General features: G+C 30.3%; 2 protein-coding genes across 3 annotated transcripts in view; one reads left to right on the top strand and one right to left on the bottom strand.

The window, feature by feature from the left end:
• Positions 1 to 594: 594 nt before the first annotated feature.
• On the bottom strand, positions 595 to 1,333 carry LOC146996833 (essential MCU regulator, mitochondrial-like). Its single transcript, XM_085818879.1, has one exon. It carries the CDS (start codon positions 1,295 to 1,297, stop codon positions 1,028 to 1,030), a length of 270 nt encoding a protein of 89 aa, XP_085675005.1. The 5' UTR covers positions 1,298 to 1,333; the 3' UTR covers positions 595 to 1,027.
• Positions 1,334 to 1,707: 374 nt separating this feature from the next.
• The window catches only part of LOC118196453 ((E3-independent) E2 ubiquitin-conjugating enzyme), a 194,985-nt gene continuing 175,194 nt past the window's right edge, over positions 1,708 to 21,498 (top strand). For both annotated transcript variants that reach the window (XM_035367911.2, XM_035367912.2), the window contains exons 1-2: positions 1,708 to 1,974; positions 17,066 to 17,239. In XM_035367911.2, coding sequence (XP_035223802.2) covers positions 1,753 to 1,974; positions 17,066 to 17,239 — 396 coding nt within the window. In that variant the 5' untranslated portion in view covers positions 1,708 to 1,752. The remainder of the gene's footprint in view (positions 1,975 to 17,065; positions 17,240 to 21,498) is intronic.

Raw genomic sequence — 21,498 nt, forward strand, 5'->3', positions numbered from 1 at the left:
ATTTAACAGTTAATTGGCAATTGCTGAAAGTGAGGAGGGGAGAAGACTAAATGTATTTAAGTGCGAAATCTCTTTTTTCAAGAAAAAAGAAAATTTGTTTTTACACATGCATAGTCTTTTCTTTTAAAATCATGATTTTTACCACTTATTAAAGATAACAGATTTAAATTTGCTTACTCCACTTCAAATATTAAATTATGATTTAAGAAGCAAACATGCTGATTACTAACTAAAAAAAAAAAAAAAAAAAAAGATAAATGAAGAAAATTATTTTTAAAGAAACCATGTAACCTAAGGCAGTATTATTTTAATTTTTTTTTAACTCAGAGATATTTGCAAGCAGTTTTCATGTGCTCTACCACAATCGATTAATCCACTCCAACCTTTAAAAAACCAAAAAAATAAGTTTTAATTATTTAAAAGAAGCAAGCTGTAATCATATCAAATTGTTATGCTTTTACTTGCGATTTTACTACCAGAAAATTATATTACATGTATCAGAAAATTTTCTGTAAGCACATGAAAATATCTCATATAATGATGAGTAAAAAAAACTAAAGAAATATTTATGAATTACAATATTTAACCACTTGATGTTTCCATATTATTCATTTTATTTTTCTACATTTCTATATACACGTATATTAGTATGCATATATATACATACATACATACATACATACATACATATACATTAGTAGGTAAAAGAGTATATATATATATATTAAATTTCAGCTTAACAAGAGAAGCTATCTTGAATCTTGATGAATACAGAAAACAAATGCCAACATATTTATTTCTTCTATATACAAGTTGCTTAATTTTTGAAAATGTGATACGTTAGTAGGTAAAAGAGTATAAATGATTTATGCGTATTTCATCAACTAATAGTTCATTCAAACTGTTATGGAATTAATTGCCAAATAAAATATTAAACTTGGAAATGAGCAGAAATCTATAGAAACTGAAACGTTGCTACTTGTTTCACTAGACAACATCAAATAAAATTTCGTAAACCCCTTCATTATCAATCTTCATCATCATCTTCGTCAGGAACAAATATATCATTTTCTTCCAAAAATGCTGCTCCTTCTTTACTAATGGTAGCTCCAAGATATAACCCGGGCAAAACAGTTAACAGCACACGCATGAATCCAAAAGGCGTTTTCTTGGGCTCTGGCAGAAATGCTCCAGTTTCTGTCGTTACACGATATCTAACCGGCGTATATCTCTTATTGCCTACTAGGCGAGAACTCAACAGCAAGCCTTTGGCATACCGCGGTATAGGAGCTGCCATTGTTTACAAATTCAGCCCTTTAAATAATTCCAGTGCGATACTTAGATGTAAACTCCCTGATATAAGGCTATTCATACCCTATACTCATTTCATATACTTAATTCAAATATATACAAGACTTATGTATGGAAACGAAGCGTAATATTTACCACTTGAAATAAAATACTAAAACATTTATCATGAAAACTTATTTTAAAACGATATAATTGAAGTTAAAAGACTACATGCAACAGTTTGAATATTGTTTGCAACTGAGCATTCTGAAAAATATAAATGTCAATGATGTATTTTGTAATATATTGAAAATAAGAATGAAGAAATTAACATTTTTTTTGGCATTCCATAAGAAAATCTGAGCTTCACGTTATTTTCCAAACAAAAAACTTTCTAGCTTTTCCATTTGGCAACTTGAGTATTATTTTTCCTAAACCTCCTCAGTTTCGATCTCATTCATCATGGCTTCTGCATGCAAGTTCTTCGACGAAGATGCTGTATACAAGATTAATAAGAAAAAATTCGTTGATGTAGGTTTAGTTTTAGAAAATTCTGAATTTATAAGCAGTGATGATGAAGAATCTGACGGCCCTGATTATAAAGACTGGGAGCGTATGAAAAAAGGACATATTCGAGTGGCGTGGCATCCTAACGGTGTAGAAGAAGTCTTACCAGAAAAAAAGGTATATTTTTGATATATTGTAAGAAAGAGGTTAGGATTTCAGTTTGATATAGACGGTAGAAATGTTATCAATTGAATATAATTTCATCAAGCTTTTTCAATCTGTAGAAAGTTCGTATCAGCATTTTGTTTAAATCGTTGGATGTTTAAACGTCTCCAAAATAAACTTTGGCGTATAAGTGGGAATGCTTATTTTTACAGAATTCTGTATCTGGAAGCATTGAACTGGCTTAAATTTTATAAGTATAGAGTCGTAGAATTTAATAAGCATATTTTTTTGTTAATCGTATGGTTTACTAATGTGTGAAAGAATATACTTTTTTTAATAAGTTGAATAATAAAATTGAAATAAGGAATGCGTACATACCAATCTTTTACTATCAAATCTTTTTTTCTGAAGTTTTAATATTCAACAAAATTGTTTTCTTCCAATATGTGAAACAGTACTGAAAGTTATAAATCTATCTCAAACATATAAAGGCATGAATGATTTGTTTTACATAAGTTTTCTTGGTTGATCTTTACATTATGGTAACTTGGCGATTTTTTAGCGAAAATTTGGCGACCAACTCTCCTACAGCAACCCTCTATTTTTTTTTTCCCCGCCGCCATTTTGTCTTCACGATCCATGTACACTGGTTTTTTCTCATAAATTACGAAAATTTCACGAAAATACATGACAATTTTCTCAATCTTTAAACCTGGTAAAAAGAACATATATGAAATTACCTGATCGCGAAAAAGTATTTATCCTTTACAAATATGAACATTTCCACATATAAAATAAATAAAATATCCAAAAACTTTTACCTCTAAATCATCTATTACATTATACACGTCACCAACGAATTCATTCCGCAAGCATTACAAATACTTAGTATCTAATATTTAAATTATTTCCATGCACGTTTATTTCAACTTAAACGTATACCAAATTCCTACAAGCATAAAATTCACAAAATAACTATCATTTCATTAAAATATCACTAAACCATGTACACGTCGACTTATTTTTACTTAAAAAAACATCCCAGAATTGCACAAAAATGGCATTGCGCACACTCTTCACTATATCCATGTACACTGCTTTTTTCTCATAAATTAAAAAAATTTCACGAAAATACATGACAATTTTCTCAATCTTTAAACCCGGTAAAAAGAACATATATGAAATTACATGATCGCGAAAAAGTATTTACCATTTACAAATATCAACATTTCCACATATAAAATAAATAGAATATCCAAAAACTTTTACCTCTAAATCATCTATTACATTATACACGTCACCAACGAATTCATACCTCAAGCATTACAAATACTTAATATCAAATATTTAAATTATTTCCATGCACGTTTATTTCAACTTAAACGTATACCAAATTCCTACAAACATAAAATTCACAAAATAACTATCATTTCATTAAAATATAATTAAATTCAAAAACACTACTTAAAATATAAATGAGCACATACATTAAATTAATAAAAATTACCTTACAATCCTAATTACTTTAAACTAAATCATTGCTAATAACAATTTTCCCAATAATACCAAATTCCTTTCCACCTTACATTTACAACAATGCATGAAAATAATATCCTCAAATAATTAAAAATACTAACTTACCTAATCTTCTTCAGAATCTTGATTACGTGGCGGATACACTTTTCTTCCTTCTGTTTCAGAATCTTTAAAATCATACTTATCTTTCAAAGCAAGATACCAGATAAAATAAATAACATAATAAAACATCTTTATTTCTCTCTCGCACAACCTTAAAAAACATTTATTACTATCCTTTTCAATACCACTAAATACCCATTTCGAATTCACTTTAGTTACGGCCATGGGATCCAAAAATTCACAAACACTATATCACACAACACAGAATAAAGCCAAATACAAAATTGCCAGATTTTTTCCCGATTAAAGAACAGTAATTCGTCCATTAATTTCACATGACATATCCCATGATCTCTCATTTCCCTCACACGAAATAATGCGTAATCAGAACTGATTACTACTCACATTCTTAACAAAGTCTAACTAACCTAATCTTCTTCCGAATCTTCCTTACATGGTGGATACACTTTTATTATGGATTCAATAAAATTACTGAACGATTTTTTTTCTGAATTTGATAGAATTTGATAAAAAAAAAATTCTCTTTATCACATCTACAATTCACTTTAGACAGCGCCATACAATCCCAAAATTATTCAACCCTACTTCACACAACACACAATGAAGCTTAATACAAAATAATATACATCCACAGATACTTGTCCAAATTCCCCCCTTTTCCGATTAAAGAACCGTAATTCGTCCATTAATATCACATGACATATCCCATGATCTCTCATTTCCCCCACACAAAATAATGCGTAATCGGAACTGAGTACTGCTCACATTATTACCAAAGTCCCAGGTAGTAACCTTTATCGCCTCCAAAATGTCGCCAAACTACCAGTTACCATATTGTAAAGATCGACCGATTTCTTCGTTTGGAAAAAAAAAAAAAAAAAATTCGAGCCTTTTGGTAAACGCATTTCTTTCTTTCTTTCTTTTTTTTTTTTATATAAAATCCACAAAAAACTGCAGAATAAATTTTAATGGATAACGCAGGATTATATCTAAGGTAACACAACGTAAAATAAGAATGCTAACTTTGTTGTCATCTACTATTTATCAAATTAGACAAATACATTTGACAAATTTTGGAAAAAACTATTGAACATAATATTGATACCTTTTATCTTTTTTTATTGATTTTAAGACGGTTTATGGTAGTATAAACCATGAAAAGCTATTTAAACCTGTGCTGGAATTTGGGTTTTCTAGAAAATTGGTTGATCTATCTAGAATAAAGTGACCACACGTCCCGATTTTGGTGTCATAATCCCGCTTCCCGCCGATTTTGAAAAATGTCCCATCTTTTTAGAAAACATCTGCATTTCTTATTTTAAATGCACTGAAAAAATATATTATCTATTATTTATTAATTATTATAGTGAATATAAAGAAATAAAAAAATACATAAAATGCATGCAGAGTAAACTAAATTAGGTGATGCAACAAGTTAGATTTACTCGGTCGTGTTCGATCATTGTCGTTACGTCTCATCAAGCAGTATGTTTTGTTAATGGAGGAACAGAGCATTAGCTGAAGGGCTATTTGCTTTCCACACCATAAACCACAATCAAAGTTTCAGATCAATAGATTGTATGTCGCAAATGATTAAAACATTGTACGACAAAAAATTTGCACATGCAAGGACAAAAACTGAAGCAATTATTTGTAATGTTTTTTCACAATATTCGTTTTCATAATCGCAGAAAGAATTAGATAAATGCACATTATTATTATTATATATTATGATGCTTCCAACCACAAAGATTTAAAATTATTTCCCACAATGTTACACTTTTTGATCCAGAAACAGGAATTAAAATTGGAATATTAGATTTTGTTTCAATGCCGGTGAACCTTTTTTTTCCCCATTGGCAGATTGTGAACAGTTATAGTTTTGCAACAGAATCTATTAATTTAAACAAAGGCCAGATGTAGTGGTCTCTTTATTATGGAGACATCTAATAGGTGGGCCATCATTGCCTCCTATGAAGGGACATACAGTTACAATCATGCCTTCTCCAGGATTCAAACCCAGACTCTTCAGTATTGCAGTCAGGCTCTACTAACCATTATACCATCTGGGCAGCTTCTGGGTGAAACTTCATAAATAATTTTTTATTCAATAAGTACTATTTTAAAAAAGAATAATTGTAATAATAAAATTATTGCTTATTGTGAGGCAATAATTTTATTGTTGACACTAATGCAAATTTTCGTGGAAAAGCTAGAAGAAGCATCGATAACGTTTTTACAAAACTTAACGAACTTTTGAACCAAAATTTGACTAGGTTGTGCAACACATATTCTACACAATACTATTCAAACAGCATCTGACTTACTTCCAGTAGATGTTGAAAATATTATTTCAAAAATTTATTCGTATTTATATATATATATATATACTGTGCGTGTCGAAAGTTTGAAGGATTTTTGTGAAAGTGCAGAAATCGAATATAAAAGAATTGTTGGCTACAACAAAACACAATGGCTAGCTCTTTTACCAGCTATAGAAAACATTTTTAAAATATACGAACCATTAAAATCATACTTTTTAACACAAGATAGATGTTCAAGAATATTGCAACTGTTTTTTGAAAATGACACATCACAAATTTATCTTCATTTCATCCACAACGAAGCTACATTATTTCACAATGCTGTGAAAATTATTGAAGGAGACAAAATTTCAATTACGGAAGTGTCGAAGGTAATCAATAATTTAAACACAAAATTGCGAGAAAGAATTGATAACGATTACGTTTCTTCAGTTATTCGAAAGGACATCACTAGGTTGGAAGAACAAGGTGGCATATTAAGCGACCTGATTTTCTGAAAGAAGTCAGAAATTCTTTTAGTAACTGCTTGGAATATCTTGAAGAAATGACAGTTCAATTCAAGGATATTAAAAACTTTCATTGGGTGACATTAGAAAAGGAGATTTTATGGGAATATGTGGAAAAATATTTTTAGTATCTTAGTAACCATTTTCCAAAAAATAATATTATCGAAAATTATCTTTTTGATGAAGTGTCATTGGTAAAAAGATACGTTACTGATGAAAAAACTAAATGTTGGTTATCTGCAAATGTGGAAACAGACAAAAATGGATGGAGTTATTCCTTCATTTTAAGGAGAATAATATTCCTTATGAAAATATTTTGAAAATTTTAGAACATACTCTCTCCCTTCCAGGAACAATTGCAGCAACAGAACATGTTTTTTCTAGTATAAATAAAATATGGACAGTTAAAAAAAAAAAAAAAATATGCAGTTGACCATTAAAACTTTAAAATCTGCATTAAGCCTAAAATATAATTTGACCAATTCAAGCGAGAAATTTTGCGACATTTTGATAAATGATCCAAATCTATTGTAAAGTATTCACCTGGATAAAAAATATAAACGTGAAACGAAACCATATTTTTTTTTAATAAAATATTAAATTAATTAAAAAACATAATATTCAAATTGTTCTTTTTACAAATATTTTTATAGTTACCAATAGCTAATACAGTCAAAAGTCGTTAATTCAGACACCCATAATCCGGAATGATCTATAATCCTGACCTCAAAGCTACGAGCTTTCTGCGTATGCGTAGCGTTTACGTGTGCGCGTAAGACCTTTACGGCTGCGAATATGCGTGTGCGCATGCACATAATATATTTACACATGCGTGTTTAATGTATAACGGATGGTATAAGCTAAGCTAAAATTATCTAATTATCTATTTCAGTTAATGTTGCATATTGCGTTGTTCCTTAATCTTCGAATTGGATCCAGCTTATTATTTTTTGCAGACTGTTAGAGCAATTTTATAAAAGCTTGAACTTTCGATTATGTCAAATAGAATTTACGATATATATTTACTAATATGTAAAGGATCTACAAAGTGGAAAGTATGTTTCGAAATCTGAAATCTGTTTATCAATTTCACGCTGCTCTGCGGCCGGGGGGGGGGAAGGGGAGAAATGCCACGGCATGCAGTGAATTGGAAATTGATCTGTCAGCACTATCCTTATCTTCAGGGCAGATGTTTTTATTTTATTTGGCTTATAATTCCTTACTAAATGTAGTATTTCATCTCGATGTACTCCGTCTTTGATATGATTTAAATCAAGTTCCTCGTCATTATAATTCGCTTCCGATAGTGAAGAAAGTGACACAGAGGTTATTGAAAACGAAAAAATTTCGATTGACAAATTAGTCGGTATTCTTGACACAGCAATTATAGGACTTGAACAGCAGAACTTTGTAAGTGAACGAGAAATTATGTCTGTTTATATAGAATTAAAGAGAAAGTATTAGCACATAAAACAAAGCAAATTAAACAACTTACAGTGAAAGAAATGTTTAATAAAGTAAGCAAATAAATATTAAGCTTTTTTTTTTGTAAATTTTGATACCTTTTAGATCATAATTGTTCTTTATTTCATAAATTACGGTTTCATATTTTTAATTTTATAATTTCTGCATGCCATCTTACCAGATTTAAACTGAGGATCTGTAATCCGGAAAAATCGATAATCCGGAATCGCCGAAGTCCCGATGAGTCCAGATTAACAACTTTTGACTGTAATAAATATATTTTTGTATATTTACAGACAAGTATATGAATGTATATAATAAAATATATTTTTTGAATTATTGGTCTGCTTTTATAACTAAATTATAATTCTAATTTCATTCCATTTGTCCCGCTTTGTCTCGATGAAAATGTGGTCACTTTAATGTAGAATGACTTTAAAGAGAGTAAATTACAGAGATAAAATCATGCCTGATCTATCAGAGGTATTCTACACTGAAAGGGTATTGAAACAAGGTAATAGCGGTAAAAGTTTACAATAGGGTGCACCATGTTTTTTGCCGATTCTTTTTTGATGCCAAGATTGGTGCTAGGAAGGCAGAATTTCAAGATGGCCATTTACAAAACCAAAATAAGAAGTCAAAGATTTGCACAAACTTTATGTCTATGTACACATCGATCTAATTTCATTAAAAAAAAAAAAAATCGGAGAATTGTACAAATTAGGTATTGCGCACTGCATCAACTTTGTCCATGTACACATAAATCTATTTTTCATTAAAAAAAAAAAATCAGGAAGTTAAAACTATCATGGTAACCATAAATGAAGTTTCATCGCCAAAATTTAACAAAATTTATTGTTAATTGAAGGGGCATCCAATTCTACACTAGAGCCGGATAGCCTTACATATATGTTTTTCATTATTTTTCTTGAAAAGGCTATTAGAGATGCCTTAATTATAACTAGAGGCACCATTTTTCAGAGATCTCTATAGTTACTAGTGAATGCTGATGACATTGACGTTATTGGCAAGAGTAAACAGGCAGTTGTGGAGACTTAGGTCTCTAGAGTCTGCAGCCAGAGACGTGGAGTCTTATGTTTCTAGAGTCTGCAGGACTTATGTCTCTACAGTCTGCAGCCAGAGACATTGGAGTAACCACTAATGAGAGTAAAACAAAATTTTTGGCAGTAACAGGTAGACCACATAATCCCATCCCACTGCTAATAAATTCGTATATTTTTGAGGACACTGCATAGTTTACATATTTCAGTACTATCATCTCTAATAACAATATTAAACTTGAAATTAATAATAGATTATTTAGAACTAATAGATGTTATCATGGCTTAAAGAAATTGTCTAAATTATTAAACTTCAAGACAAAAATAAATCTTTATACAATTCTTATTAAACCTATCACATTGTATGGTAGTGAATGCTATCCATTGACAAAAACAGATAAAGAAAGACTTCTAAAATCTTTAAAAAATACTCTGAAAAGAGACTACCTTGGCCATCTCTTTTCTATAGGCTATAGTGCAACTGAAGAAGAACAACTTTGTTGTCTACTACATTAAATTTAATTTTGTATTTGAGCAGTTTGTGGATGTGACTTCTTTATTTAAAGTGACAAGTAAAAGAAAAATGTTTTAAAATGAATTTGATAACATAAAAGGCATTACCACCACAGGATATATGATTGTAGGATAATTCAGATGACAGCATATGGGATTTATGATCCCATATTCCCCATAATTAGTTTCTTTTTATTTGTCATGGATATGCTGTTATTTTTTAGCAGAATGGAAATTAAATCTTGTTTTCTTTTAAATTTTAATGCCTGTTTAAAAATAAAATGCTTTTAAAATTGCATATTAAGATCACTGGATATGGATTCCAATTTTGTAAATACAGTCATTTTTTGTTATGAAACATTTGGTTAGACATTTTACAGTTGCAAGAAAGAAAAATAAAAATTTGTTTAGTACAGTATTGAAGTATAGGTAGTTTTATGCTTATAAAAAAGAGAGAAAATTGAAATTTCATTGATGAGGAAATTCAATTTTTATCCATCAAATTGCATTTATATATATATTTCCATTCTTTCATTTCCTGATAAATTTCAAGACCTAAAATTGAGTACTTTTCATTTATTGGAACATGATTACTTACCAGAAACCAGAAAATGTGAAATCTTACTTACCTGAAATGTGCATGTATGTACGTACATAAATATGTATGTGTATAAATACACACATACATACACATGCATATATGCATACATTTCTGAATCCGGTTCTGATAACAGAAGGGTACCTAAAAATACTTAACCTAAAAATACTTAATGGATTCCTATAATCCTGAAATTTAGGGGGAAAGAGGCTCTTGCCTTCTCCCTTTTCCTAATATGTAATGTTTGATGTCACCTGTTGCCAACAGACTATCAGAAAATTATTTTATAGTAATTTTGCCGTCTTATTATTTTCAGTTCTCTTTAGACTAGCCTTATTATTAAAAATGCACATGCTTGCATGTTCTTCGATTGATACATGTTAAAAAGTATTCATTAGACCAATTTTTCTGATTGCCATATTGTTTACTTCTTACAAATATTGTAACAAGGTTTCAGATCACAATTAAAAAATATTTGGGTAATTAGAATATATCTGAACTATCTGCTTTGAGTTTAAATTTTTAATAATTAAAAATTTTAATGAAAATAGATGGAAATATTAAGCGTGATATATACATAATAAATTTTTAAAATTAGAGTAAGTACAAAATATATATTTATAACATTTTATTTTGCTATGTTAAGTATTGTATTTTATTCAGTAATAAAAATTTACACCAAGGCTTAACCATCAAACAGAATTATGTAAACAGTGTCATAATCTGTTAATTTAAAATGGACACTTCAAGATAACCCTTCCATTATTTAGAATCCTAAATGTGTCATCATCTGTGAACAGAGATAATTAAGGAATTTTAGCAAATTGGAGGACTTGACTCTTTTTTTTTTTTTTTCCAGTAGTCATCATGGTGGTTGGTGTGGGGAAGGAGGGGAGGGGAATGATTTTGAAGTGCTTATCTTAAGACTTTCATCTATTATAAGAAAACATCTTACAGGAATTCCTCACATACAGAAGAATTTTCAGGAAAATATTATCAGTTGTAGTTTTTTTTTTTTTTTTTGTACTTGATAGTAAGCTGCAAAGTTTGAATACTGATGACACTTAAGCTCCAAAATCTGAGGAACTTCAATAATAAATGTATGAGTATTATCTGCTCAACCTGTCCACAAAGTCATTGTGGTACAAAATCATCAGAGAGTAATTTTTTTCCAACCTAATATGTGAAAAAATAGCAGCCATTTAAAAAAAAAGTTGGCATGCCAAAAATTACATAAAACAACAAATGAATTAAAGAAACATCTTTTTTGAGAGTTGCAGAATTCTTATCATTGCAGAACTTGTCATGGCTATCAATGTACACATGGACCTGCTCAAAAAAATATCAGAGAACTGCACAAATTAACTTCGTGGAACGCATATTCTTACATTGAAAAAACGCGTCATTTTCTTTTTCATCACATTATGATTCTTTACAAGGGGAAAAAACTTCACTCAATAATCCCTGTAAACATGACTAATTTTTCAGGAATATTGTCGAAAACTTTCTGCATCACAATAATATATCAAAATAATTCAGCTCCATTTTAAATTTTTTCAAGCATTTTTTTAATAATTTCAAAGTAACACATTTTTTTATTTTCATTTTCATTACTGGCGCTAAATGTAGATAGCAGTTGCTCCATAATATTATGTCCAAAATCATTCATGGTTTTTTTTTTTTTTTTTTTAAATTTACATTGTTCTTTTACCTCTATTTATTCCTTGGGTAAACAAATTTCTCCATTACCTGACAGATCTTTTACTGATGGAGTGATCATTTCGCTATTATCAAAGCGCTCTTCATCAGGTACCACATCCACATTAGGTTTTAAAGCAATTACATCTGACTCGAACATATATTCTAATGATTCTTTGGTGCTGTGAAACACATTACACCTGGAAATTCTGGAAAAAATGAAAAGGGAAAAAACAGTATTAGTTAACACTAATGTCCAGCGATCTGTTAATAGATCATGTTTAAGCTAAAAATTTAATTATAAGAACAGTTATTTTTCTAATCTAAATAATGCAGAACAATTAAAGTTGTATTAAAAATGTAGAAAATGTAACAAAAGTATAATTTACTTTAAAATTTTTGCTTTTGGATACAAAATCAAAAGCTGCGTTATGAAGCATCACTTGGCTAACTTTAGATGCTAACTGCTGGACTGATCTGGAAAAGAATATTTCAAAACACCTTTTGGAGGTGTGGCCACATGTGTAAGGAAATCAGTCAATGGCAAGAAGGAGGAAATAAAAGATATTGTTCTCAGTAGCCATTCAAAAAGTAGATGATCTATAAATAGATCACTGGGTGGTAACAGGTTAAGGCAAAAGAACATTATTGCCAACCATTTCTCATCCACAATTTCACATCATTTTCATCCATTCACCCTTTCTCCTGGACCTGAATGAAAACACCATTTGGGAAATTTACATTTTGGAATCATCTTTTGTTTAAAAATAATCATGGGTTTTAATTTTGAACAGTCTGCTAAGAAGGGAAGCACTGCTGTGAAGCAAGATCTTTCGTGGCTACTTGTTTTTATGTTAACCCTTTTTGTTCCTTTCACATCAGTTGTTTTATTTCCTATCATCTGAAACATTCCTGGAGTTTCATCCATATTTCCAATATATGAGAGTAACTACTTTTTTTGCTTTCATAGATCAGTAACAAACTTCTATAAACTAATCAATTTATTATCCAAATCTCTCGAAAGCTTTTGCAAAACAAAATTATTCCATGCCATAAATCTACTACATCAACTCAAAGTTGCTTTAAAGTTTTCATTATCATTTATGTTCTTTTGGGCCCACTTTAAAGCAAATAAATGTATACTGTTTCTTGTTACAATTAATCCATTCTGATGCTTTTCTAGGACCTAGTTTGCAACCCTTTCTTCTAAAAAAGGGCATTTTGTTACTCCTTTATGCAAAGCACATTTCTTTTTTGGCATATTAATTATTGTGATTTCATTTTTCTTCCACTCACTTATGGAAATTTCACTAACACCAAACATCCTTGCTACAGCACAATTTCCATTTTCTTTCAAGAAATGAATGACTTCTCATTTGAACCAGCACTGTGTTTGTTTCTTTTCACAGGAGCCATATTTACTACTGAAAGGAACACTAGATCAACTGTATTTCAACTAAAGCAAATGCGATTTGTTAAAGCCAGAGAAAACATCTAACTCTTAATTCGATAAATTCATTCATGTTGGAAGTGCATTCTTGCTGCAAATTATATTCTCTTTTACTCAAAACTCTACAATAGCATTCTTTTGGACAATTGCATTGAATACAATTCACCCTTTTTGCATGAATATTTACTCCCTCAAGCATTTAACCCATACGCATATTGTTCCCCTTATCGCTTGTCAGTTCAGCATACCATTGTTCTAAAGGCTAGGACAGATCTTCGAATGAATGACCTCAAAAGATAAGAAAGAAAGAAAAGAAATGGGTAAGCAAATTCCAATGTGCCTATTTTAAAATTGAGTTTATGATGAAGAATGCTACTTAACTATTGTCATAACCATCTTTGTAGAAATCCCCAAATTTTCAGAATGCACTAATGTCTGGCAACTATTCTTCAGACAACTATGCTCATAAAAGGTCTTCAGTCAAGCAACATTACCATTTTAATTCCTATTGTCTTTGTTGTGTTCCAGAATCCATTGGTTTTTATAAATAAATCATGATACTTTTTGATCGGGATATCTTAAATGAGCTCCATCCCTGCATGTTTCTACACAGTTTTCTCAAGTAATGTTATTTCTTGTGATGCAAGAATTTACCAATTTAAATATATCTTCTCTTTAGTCTGTGTATTCATATTTTGCAAAAGAAATTAGTTGTGCAGCGTTTTGGTAATCTGTGGATTCGTCCAAATGAAGACTGAAAAATTTACTTTTTTTTAATTCTGATTATAAATTTGCTTTGCACATTATGTGCTATTTCTATATTCTGCAACCAAATATTGTATCAGACAGTGGTATGTGATATATCTGTTCTTTTCCTTTTCACCAAACGTAATGCCTACTATATACTGGACTGCTTAACAATTAACCCTTCAGAAATTGTGTACATCTTGCCAGATTTAAATCTCTACAATATAGGGAAAGAACACTCTAATGTTTTTTTTTTTTTTTTTTTTTTTTGTTAATATCAGCAAAAGTAGACCTAAAGTTTTGCTTGCATTTAAAATGTTTTTTTTTTTTTTTTCCAGAAAAATGTTAAATGGTTTTTATCTTTTGATTCTGAGTTTTTAGTGTATAGATGCTTGTGCAGTTTATTTGGTTTCGATGCTGTGATTAGCTTGGCAGTACTGCTAGGGAGAGAAGGCATCTAGCTCTTGGTTTATCATCTTCAGTACATGCAAAACCATATTTTATAAACTCATTGTCAAACTTACAAACTTGTATATTTGCTTTTACAGTTATGTGTCTTGATTCTGTAGAGTCAGAATTTAAACTAGCAGAAATCAAAGCACCTTCTTGTCATTTTCTCCTTCATTGTCTCTTTTTTCAGTTATCCAGCCAAATTTTTTATGCTCATATACTTTGAAAGTAAACGTGATGTTACCACTGTCTACAAGGAAAAGGTTACCACTGTCTACAAGGAAAAGGGCTCTTGATATCATATAAAGTACTACACAGGGTGTCACAAAGGATCATGTCCAAATGGCACATGTGGTTGTGTCAGGTCATGAGGAATCAAAACTACTTAGCAACAGGGGGTAGGAAATGTGATCGTGACGATGAAATTGTATTGTGACCATCGCAGAAAGAAAAGATAACAAACGGTGTAAAAAAACTTTATTTTACAGCAAAAAAGGACCAAATACAAATGATTCTTCCCATCAGTGGCGCACAAATTTTTCGAAATTGTTTGAATTGGCCAGGAATTTCCTGGACAGCTGCTGCCGCTTCAATGACATATGCCATGAGGTCCATGTCCAATTTAATGGGTGTTTCATACACAAGACACTTAAAAGTATCCCCAGATGTAGAGATCCATGATGTTAAGTCCAGGGATTGCAGTGACCACAGTACAGAGCTGCCTCTGCCAATCCAGCGATCTGGGTGTGTCAAGTCAAGGAACTGACATACATTCTTGTGGAAATGTGAGGAAACCCCATCATGCTAGAACCACATATTGAGGTGTGCCATTGTGGGAACATCCACTAACAACACTTCTTAAAAAAAAAGTGGCGTATGAAACTACGTCCAAGCGTTAAAGCATTACGTATGGACCGATTAACATGCCACCAATAATTCCAGTCCAGGTGTTAATGCTGAAACACTGTTAGTGGCTGTGTGATCATGTGACTTTGGGATATACAGTCAAACACATGCATATCGTGCTTGTTGAGGACACCATCTTGGGAAAAGGTATCTTCATTGGTAAACAGTATCTGTGATGGAAATTGTAGGTCTGCAATCCTTGCCTGTAAATACCAACATGAGAATGCCACATTTTGGGGATAATCCATCTTGCTGAGTGCCTGCATCTGTTGTATGTGGTATGGATGTTGGTGATGTTCTCACAGAATTCGCATAATGGAGCAGCGATCAACATCTGGGTTGTCTTCAACGGTGCGGATACTTGTATGTGGATTCTGTTTCATTGCATCTAATACAGTGTTCTTGACATCCAATATCCATATTGTATGTTGCTGGCCAATGCGGCTGCTGATTCTGAATGATTCTGCTTCCTGCAATTGGCAGTGTAATTGTCTTAAGCCTATGGTTAGGGTTATGTCGGTTTGGGAACTGTTGTCAATACATGCATACCAGCGTGTCCATTGCCATCCACAGCGTAATGCATGTCTATAAGTTTTGCACATGTAATGCATGTCTATCAGTTTTGCATTGTCGTACTGGTTCATCTTTTCCCTGCAATGTCCGCATTTCGACTCATCCGACTGCCCGCACTTGCCTCTGCTGGCACTTATCCTCTAGCAGATTGCAATTACATTTCAGATCCCCAATTCACTGGTAATTCCAATTCCTCATTACCTGACACAACCATATGCACCATTTGGACATGACCTTTTGTCATAACCTGTATATCTAGCATGTGGGCTTGGTAGCAACAGGGTTAATATATTTAGAGTAGGGGTGAGCCTAGTGAATGTTTAATTGTTATTTGTTTTTTTGTGAATGTTGGCCGTGGAAAGAGAAATTCAGTTTGTTATTAAGTACATCAAGATAACAGACAGAAAAACAATTCTTAGACATCGTTGCGAAAAATAGGTTAGGGCTAAGGCAACAGAAAGCTGCATACTATCTGTCGAGAGCTGTTCTTTTGATAGACAGACAGTACATGACATTGTCCAAGGCATAGCCAGACTAAATTAGATTTTAGAACAGTTTTAAAGAGACAGAGCCAATTTCTTTGAAGTCATTTTAAAAATAGAGTATCTATTGAGAATTTAATAAAATTTCACTTAAGAACTAAAATTTTTTCTCAAAGTTTGATGAGTATGTTTTTTATATTCTTTAAAATTTATTTAAAATTTTTTCATCCACCTTGCAACTCCAGTGTATGGGGTCACAACCTATAGACTGAATACCACTGGCATATTAAAAACATTTTAACTTGGAATACAGCAGAAAGAATGCATGTGGAAATGATGATGTTCATGTTATAACTGAAGAATTATTGTACTTATAGTAGCATGAAGAATATGTTATGTGTATGGATGACAGAATTTGACACATTTTCATTAGCTTATTCGGCAGCTTCTACAAAGGTGTTTGCATTAATATGCAAGTACCTGTACTGTGTAGTTCACTCTTCTAATGCAGTGTTTGCATGTCAGTATTGTCATGTTTTTTAACTTTCTCTTTTTTATAGCATTCATTTTAATAGTTTTATTAAAAGTAAGATAAAATTGTTAGAAATTTGGAATTGTGTATGCTTAAATTTACAATTTAATGTATTTTTTTTTTTTTTTTTTCATTTTTAGGTTAAATTATGTGATCGATCTTTAATGCCTGGGGATGTTGTTAGAAAAATTGTTAAAGGAAAGGATACACAGTTAGGTTACTGTAGATACACAGTTGTGAAAGCTGATGTTCAAGTTGTTGGTACCAAACAGGTTGTTGTTGGAGTTGATAGCAAAGACTTAATCCCAATGGAGGTAAAATTAGTAAAATTCTAGATTTCATACTTAGTTTTTTGAAATTTGTCACATTCAAGTATTAAGTATATTATTTAATAATGAAGAATATGTATGTATGTACGTTCCTTGCACTGTGCGAAAACAGTAGCACCTAGAGCCACCAAATTTTGATCAGTCTGTAGTAACGTGTGGCCCCAACTTGTCAGCAACTGTGGTAGTGACTGCTACGAAATGTAAATTTACACAAACATGTAAGAAGGGTTTAAAGCCCTTTTTATTCCACTTTAAAAATAACAGCTGCGTCCACTTGACGCTCACAAACTACGCCAACCCAGCAGTTTAACAGAAACAGAAATGTAAAACTAAAAAATAATGACAGGATGAATAAATAGCTAGATCACTACCTACGAGGCTCTGAGATATTAACTAACCTAACCGCGTTCTAAAATACAGCTGAGATTCAGCGAGCTTACTAATTAAGCAGTTGAAAGATTCAGCAAACTGTCGAGATAGGCACACAGGCCGAAACGTGCGGCTATTAAATTTCTACCTAGCAACCTTCACATTCGCGATTCAAGAAGCACACCTACAATCTCGTTTTCCTTCTATTTAAACTCAACTTACTTCTGCTAAATTTGAATGTACTGCGTGCTCTACTACAATTTACATACTCTAGCATTGGCAATTCTAGGGGAAAGTGAAGGCTTGACAGGAAAGATAGCTTAAACTTAAAATGAATGTTAGTTAAAATAAATATAAACCCTATATTTGCTGCTGCCAGAATTTGGTAAACTTTGCAGCAGGTCCTAGAAACGACCTGTTGAAAAGTTTCCATATTCTAACCTAAGACTCAAGAGCCCCATTTACATAAAACAAACTTTTGCCTAATAAATTTACAATTGTTTTTGTAGACAATTAGAATACAATATCTTCTTACAGGATCCTCTCTGCCGTTTGGTCTTCATCAATCAATCTTTTTCTCTTCCTTCCAGCATCTGGAAGGAATAAGTATCAGTATATTCCAAATACATAATGATTTACACTTTCTTAACACTCGATAATGTTTTCATTTTCGATCCTTTTCTTTTCCTTCTATTTAAACTCAACTTACTTCTGCTAAATTTGAATATACTGCACGCTCTACTACAATTTACATACTCTAGCATTGGCAATTCTAGGGTAAAGTAAAGGCTTGACAGGAAAGATAGCTTAAAATAAATGTTAGTTAAAATAAATATAAACCCTACAAGTCTTCCATTGAATATGTAAACCTTTAAACCTGAATTTTGAATTTTTTTAAAAAAAATTATATTTTGTGTGAAGTTAATGAAATTTTGATATATATCAATTTAAAGAATTAATTGAATCTGACTTATCAGTTTAAAGTAGTGTGTTGCCATTCAACAAAGCACAAGATATTTCTGTATCAAATTTAATCAGAAAACTCAGCAATTTAAAACTTGTGTTGGCATTTTATCTTTCAGATTTAATCAACAAATGCAGCAATTTTAGAGAAGTGTCTTGCCACTTCCTAAAATAAAATATTTTTATCTTTCACCTGCCAGTATTATTGCCATCCAACAAAATGTAAGATATTTAATTATTCGTTCAAGTTTAATTGGTCTGTTATTGATCAACAAACTAGGCAATGTGAAAGCTATAAACACATTTCTTCATCCCAATTTTTATTAATTACTAGCAGGAACCACAAAATTATGTTAGTTGGACTCATTAAAAACAGTATAGATTTTTTTCTTTTTTATAATGATAATTTTAATGGCAGCCGTGTTAGCAGCTAGTATAGAAAGTATAAAACAGTACATTTTCATAACTCTAATCAGTGTTAAACATTAAATTATATAATTTTCAGAGACTAAGTTTGATATTATTTATAATAATTTGAGGCTTGTTGCATTGGAGGGATGTAGCACAAACACTTTTCTTTTTTTCACAAGGTTTAGTACTCTTATTTATTTGAACTTCATAATTATAGTAATATTAATACTTTTGAGCCTCTGATTTAGAAAAATAAAATAATGAAGACGATGTAATTCAGGGTTGTTAAATATTGAGAATTGTAATTAAAGTTACAAGCTAAAATTGATGGATTTTAGTAAGTATAGAAAGTTGTAAGGAAAACTAATTTAGTACTTGAAAATTAGATTTTGAAATAGTTAAAAAAATTTAAATAATTTTTTGCTAAAATTGAAGTGGTTAAATTAATTTTTAACTTTCTTAAATAGTATGGCCCAGAAGAAGAAAATTTATTGAAGTGTTTATTAAATTTTAGTGCTGTATGTTGAAATGCTTGTACTAAAAAGAATTTAAAAGGGTTCAGATTTTAATTATCATCTAGAAGGATTCTTTTAAAGTTTAATATGGTTTACTTTACCAGTAAAGATTGTCAGTAGAAATGGCCCAGGTGGAACAATGAACTATTTATAGGATACTGGAAGAATATGCATTTAGACCAAGAGGGGAACATTATAAATCTCCTGTATATTTAAAAAGGAAAAAATTATATATCATAATTCCATAATTGTTTCATAAGAATAAATTGAGTTTAATTTAAAAAATTAAATTTAAATACATATTTAATTAAATATTCTTTGCGCCATTGCTGCAAGGAATGAAATTTAAATTTAAACAAATTTAAATTCTTAACAAATACGTATAAAAGTAAAAAAGTAAAAAAGCAAATTTAAATTCTAAAAAAAGAAAAAAGCCAAAATAATGTAAAATAATTTAAAAATATGCAAATATGTAAAAGATTTAATTCTCGAACTAATCTACAATATCATTTAAATTCAGAAGCATAAGCAAATCAAGTGCAAAATCTATCCATGAAAATAAATCTACTAATTTAATAAATTAAAATTAAATTAAACAATTTTTTTAAAATATGCATATGTGAATGATCGTAGAGTAGGCAGGAGACAGACTTATCAAGGGGAAGTTGCCTCCAAACCTAACTCTCCAATCATTCAATTCGTGTTTCGTCATTCATGCAGGCAAGGGTAAAAGTCAAAACCAAAAGTAATTCCAATAAAGTGGTACCCTTAGAATTTAAAATTTAAGTATTAACATTTAAGAATTAAAGTTCAAAAAAGAAAATACTAATTAAGTCTTTTGAGAAACAAGTAAAGTCAAGAATTAAACTTTTTCTTAAAAAATTAAATTTTTAAAAATTAATTTTTTATAAAATAATAAAAAAATCTAGAAACCAATGTATTTTAGAAATCCTTGTCTACAGAAACTTCCCCTACACAAATATGCATATCAATAAAAACAAACTATAAAAGAACTATACATAATCCATATAAACCAATAAGAAATAAAAAACAAAAAGAAACAAAAAGAACTAATTCACAATTTTTAAAATAAATATATATTTAAAAATATAATTTCATATTTAGAAAATACTTAGATACTACATAAAAATTTTTTTAAAAAAATACTTAAAGCAAGTAAATAGTAAGTTTTAATTCTAACTTACCTACTATATGAGTGTTGGAGTCTGCAAAAGTGTTGCGAAAGAGAAGTAAGTGTGTTCTTCAAATTATATAGATGGCGCTTATGTAGGTAAAGTTGAGTGTCAAGCTGCTATCTTTGTTATAGTAAAAAATTTTTTGTAAATATTAATATTAATATTAATTAAATTAAATTAAAAATCCTAAAGGTAGTAATATCAATTATTTAGGGAGTTAAGTAACTGAGCCAATCAAGAGATGTATGTTTACTTGAAGGAAATTCAAGTGAAGTGCTATGTGAAAAAAATGTAAACTGTTTGTAATTTGAAATGTGTGTTCTGTTGAAAAATTGTTAAAAAATTAAGTGAAAGATATTTTTTGTGAAAATTGCAAAAAATTAAAGTAATTAAGAAAAACTGAAATGTTTTAATATTAAAGTTTTAAAGTAAAATTTCCCAAACTTTTTTTGAAATGAAGTCCTTAAAAAACCTCTAAAAATTCCCAGAAATTTCTCAAAAATTCCTTTAGGAAGTTAAATAAAACTTAAATTTGATGAAAGAAAATATCAAAAGTTTAATGAACTTGATTTAATTGGTATATCAAAACTTAACTAAATACTGGCTTAAGTATGGAAAATTAGAAGAAGAAGATTAAAATCTTCACTCAATTCAGGCTATAATTGAGACTTTTGAAAAGAGTTGGCCCTTTATTAGTAAAAGGAAAGAATCCAGTATTGATTAAATATACATATTTACAAAATATTTACAATAAAAATTTACAATAATTTCTCTACTCTTTTATATCCTT

The sequence above is a fragment of the Stegodyphus dumicola genome, chromosome 6, assembly GCF_044657685.1.
Source record: "Stegodyphus dumicola isolate Sdum_Otavi_A_Nest chromosome 6, ASM4465768v1".
Lineage (NCBI taxonomy): Eukaryota > Metazoa > Arthropoda > Arachnida > Araneae > Eresidae > Stegodyphus > Stegodyphus dumicola.